Source organism: Notothenia coriiceps, unplaced genomic scaffold, assembly GCF_000735185.1.
Source record: "Notothenia coriiceps isolate Sejong01 unplaced genomic scaffold, NC01 NC01_scaffold00000169, whole genome shotgun sequence".
NCBI lineage: Eukaryota > Metazoa > Chordata > Actinopteri > Perciformes > Nototheniidae > Notothenia > Notothenia coriiceps.
Genome location: NW_011332870.1, coordinates 1 through 4,601, shown reverse-complemented (window position 1 = coordinate 4,601; position 4,601 = coordinate 1). Strand labels below are relative to the sequence as shown.

At 42.1% G+C, this 4,601-nt stretch overlaps 1 protein-coding gene across 1 annotated transcript; it reads left to right on the top strand.

Moving 5' to 3' along the window:
* Window positions 1–307: 307 nt before the first annotated feature.
* Window positions 308–3,451, top strand: pnrc1 (proline-rich nuclear receptor coactivator 1; the record flags this gene model as incomplete). The annotated part of the gene is made up of 1 exon (XM_010772820.1): window positions 308–3,451. A coding segment is annotated over one exon (471 nt), but the record flags the coding sequence as incomplete, so codon positions are not given.
* Between the last annotated feature and the right edge of the window lie 1,150 nt (window positions 3,452–4,601).

Sequence of the window (4,601 nt, the reverse complement as noted above, 5' to 3'; positions counted from 1 at the left end):
AATAATCCAATGCAGAGGCAATAATGAAATACATTATTTTATATATATTAAAATATGTATATATGTATTTTTATATAGTCTTATATATAAAACTGGCCCTTTGAGTGCAACCATGATGCGAATGTGGCCTTAGATGAACTTTGAGTTTGACACCCCTGCTATGTACTAATATGAACCTGATAATTAGTCCTCCTTAAATCCAGGCTGAATAATCGTGTTTTTGTAAATCACTTTGAATTGCCTTGTGTTGAAATGTGATTTATGAATAAACGTATTATATTAAAAACATTTTCTCTCTGTTTCTTAGCTTCTGAAATCTAAAGGTATCAGATTGGAGCGAGGCGTCGTGCAGCCCGGCGGACTACCTGCCCGTAAAGACCCCCGTCACGACCCGATCTCCCAGAACATGATCACCCGGAGCCACAAGCCCAAGCAGGGCCACACCCCCGGGGCCTCTCCATCCTCCAAGGAGAAAACAAAGGACACCATCAGCCCCGGTAAACCTCTCTCCCCCCACCAGCCTCCTCAGAGGAAAGCGAAACTCCTCCACGCCTCCGACAACCTAAAGATGGCGATAAATGAAGCGGCGCTCGAATGCCTCAAAGAAGGCGAGAAAGTTTACGCTGGAGCAAAGTTTAGCGAGCCGCCGTCACCGAGTGTCCTTCCCAAACCACCAAGCCACTGGTTCGGAGAAAAGGAAGCTCCAGAGAGTAGCCAGAGCCGAGAGCAGATGACCTCTCACCTGAAGTCTCTGCTGAAGGTACAAGATAAATCATGACCGCATCTCATGTGGGATTTACACCTAATGCCAACAATTTGAAAAAGAAACAGGCATTGAGGAAAAAGACTTTTAACACACTGCAATAAGTGGAGGTTAGTTTTTATTCACCGTAGTACATTTTCCCGTGATTCAACATGCTGCCTGCATATGTGAACATGTTGGAGATGTTGTTGCTGACTGACATGCTGAGCGTGTGGAATATTTTCTTGTTGGTCGAGGAAAGAGAACATTTTAGTTGTAATGTAGGACAGTGTGTCGTCGAGTCTCCAGCAGCAGCAGCAGTATCTCACATCATGCAAAGTGACGACAGCACTTTCTCTGTGAATACTTTTGAAAAGGCAGCCATTTTCTTTCTTTTTTTTAAAGAGCTCGTGCAAATGTACATAATATATTGTAAACATATATTTGTGTATATTTTTTCCTTGTTATTTTAACAGATTTCTAGTTTTGTTACTGAGGTTTTTCCACAAAAAAAAAAAAACGTGAAAAATATCCCCTACGGATCGAGGCATTTGCTACTTCAGTTTGAGGCTCAAGACGGACTTTTCTAACTGATTTGCACTGAGAACTGGGAGAGAAAGGAGGGATTTCGATGTTCCCGAGCATGTCCACGTTGATGCATTCACCAAGAGAGGACTTCCACATCCTTACTGGGAAACTTTCAAAATGGCTACAATGGCGGACGAATCAAAAAGCCAGGATTTACAATCTGCTAGCTGAAGGGTCTTTTCCTTTATCACCCGAACGTGGTGCAACGCCAAAATGTCGGATCAGGGATCGTGAGGCTGCTGAAGCCTCAAAGAGACGAAAAGGAAACGAAAATATGTCTCAACGATGTGTCTGAACAATGTGTCTCAACAATGTGTCTCAACAATGTGTCTCAACCAGCTGCTGCAGAGAGCCAGCATCCATTATCCTTAATGCACTGACTCAGAGTACGTTCACATTAAGCTAAGATACATTTACAATATATTTTTCCGTCTGTTTCATGGTCTCTCCCCGGGCTGGGCGATATGGAGAGAATTGAACATCACAATTTCATTCTGTCTACGAAATAGTTTGACGATATTGTAGGGTTTCAGAAAATATGGGCTGCACAATTATTCGTCATTTTATCTGTGCGTTATCCAGAATTGCAGTAAGCACAATATTTGGTAAAATATCTGAAGTATTGTGGAGCTGCAGAGTAGTCTACAAATTACTCTTTAAAAAAAATATTTCTTTGGTGCAGACCCTCTTACAAAAATCACACTAATGTCATTTTAATATACGTTCAATGATAGTGTGAGTCTAATATCCTTCTTGCAAAATAAGTTATTTTGTCCAAGTTGTGCGGCCCTAATTTAGTTTACTATGTGTGTTTATTGACTAAGTGGGTAAAGGCAAAGCTAGTACAGTGTGATGAATCCAGAAAGTTACACAATGCAGCCTTTCAAACCAGGAAACACTTAGAAAACCCCAAAACCAAGACTATAAATATCTTGTTTCATTAACGATATAAATATCATTTTAATATATCGCTCAGCCCCGATCCGTCCACACTGACATTTTGTGTTTTACACCTGAAGACTCGTTTTTTTTTTTTTCAGAGTTTGTGGGCTTGGCGTTTCTTATGTCTATCAGGGAAAACTGATCTTAGCGTATGAAGAAATCCTGCCCGGTTGAGGAGTGTGTGGCAAAAACAACTTCTGTCACTTCCTGCTTCCTCTGTGATCATTGTTATTGTTACAATAGGAGAACGACCACAGCTGTTTTGTCAGAATGTCCATAGTGGATTGCCAAAGAAATGGAGAGTTCGTGTCATTGTTTAAGCAAAAAAAATCGAAACAAATGCTGATTTTAGCTTTAAAAAAAAAGGACAATTTGCCATCGAAATGTTTGGATTTTAGCACTTTCTTGGATAGAAACCCAGAAATATGTCACTTAACTTCAAGAGGAAGCCCCTTTCTGACATTGTGTACAATAATTGAAAACAATAGGTCGATTAATAAGGAGAATTATAATATGTTTGAGCCTATAAGGATATGTTGATCAGCACTGGATGAGTAACGTGTAGTATTTATTAGATACATGTTCCATTATCTGGCGTTATGTACAGATAAACGTATGTAAGTGAGGGAAACGACATTAAGTGATCACAGGAGGAAAGGAATGATTGAAGCTGCACGAACGAGAAGAGGTGATTCTGTTTCAGTGTGGACGCACTTTGTTTTTAAAACGTTTTAAAGATTGTATGGCTTCATGTGGGCGGGGTCTCTTTATTCTGTATATTTAGTCTTTTTAAAGGGGACTCGTTTCACACACTTCACTCCACATACCTCTTTTCCTTTCTTTCTAAAGCACGTTGATGTTTACCAAGAGTGCAGTATGTGTTGATTTGGCACAGATGACCTTGTGATGATGTACCATGTGTGTTTTGTTTTTGATGGTTTCTGTCGACGCAGGCAGCTTCTTGACCTCTGTGACGTCACGTGAATGGAAAATTGTATTACTAGAGCAAAAACTGCCCATTTTTATTACAGTGTTTTAAAATGATGTCATTCCAATAATGAGAAACACAACTCCATGCAACCATTTGGGAAAAGAAACAAAAAGAAGAAGTTTATTTTATGAAGAATGTCTTTCATATCTAAATTAAAAATTATATTAAAATATTGACTACCCCCTAAATATGCTTCTGTGTCTATTTCAACATTGTTGTCTTTAAGAAAAATGTGTAAAATTGCAACACGATTTAAAACACGGGTACCATGGGAACAGAAAAGAAGATAGAAATATTATTAAAACGCTGCTTTTCTTTCTCCTCTGACAATATTTGAATACAAAAAAAGCTTTAAATTCAATTAATTTGGTAGTTAGTACCAGAAAATGACCATTATAGGGCCCCTTTAAGTAGATATTCTTTATTGTAACAAGTTCATATTAAAAAATAATGTTCTCACCTGTGACTAATGAAGCTCAGCGCAAGTTCAACCAGGAAGACCGTCTTTACTCATCCATTTACTATTTCCATGTTATTACTTTCTCTCCTCTCAATAAGTGATCGGGGGCGTCACTCCCCAGCTTAACCAATCACTTCGCTCTATTCTCACAAGCCTATCATAGCGCTCCGCTTACTCTTTTAAATCTGCTCTCCACTCTGACAGCTGTCATTTCAGGTGACTCGACGCAACCCTCCTCCACCCCCTTTTCACCTCCTGTCCCTCTGAATCCAGGGTCGCGCTAAGCCCCTCCCCTTCAGACCGACCCCAACTATCCATTCACCACCACCAGGGTCAAGCTAAGCCCCTCCCCTTCAGACCGACCCCAGCTATCCATTCACCACCACCAGGGTCAAGCTAAGCCCCTCCCCTTCAGACCGACCCCAACTATCCATTCACCACCACCAGGGTCAAGCTAAGCCCCTCCCCTTCAGACCGACCCCAGCTATCCATTCACCACCACCAGGGTCAAGCTAAGCCCCTCCCCTTCAGACCAAACCCAACTATCCATTCACCACCACCAGGGTCAAGCTAAGCCCCTCCTCTTCAGACCGACCCCAACTGTCCATTCGCACCCCCAGGATCAAGCTAAGCCCCTCCCCTTCAGACCGACCCCAGCTATCCATTCACCACCACCAGGGTCAAGCTAAGCCCCTCCCCTTCAGACCGACCCCAACTATCCATTCACCACCACCAGGGTCAAGCTAAGCCACTCCCCTTCAGACCGACCCCAACTATCCATTCACCACCACCAGGGTCAAGCTAAGCCCCTCCCCTTCAGACCGACCCCAACTATCCATTCACCACCACCAGGGTCAGCCCCCGGGGGGTTTCATCGG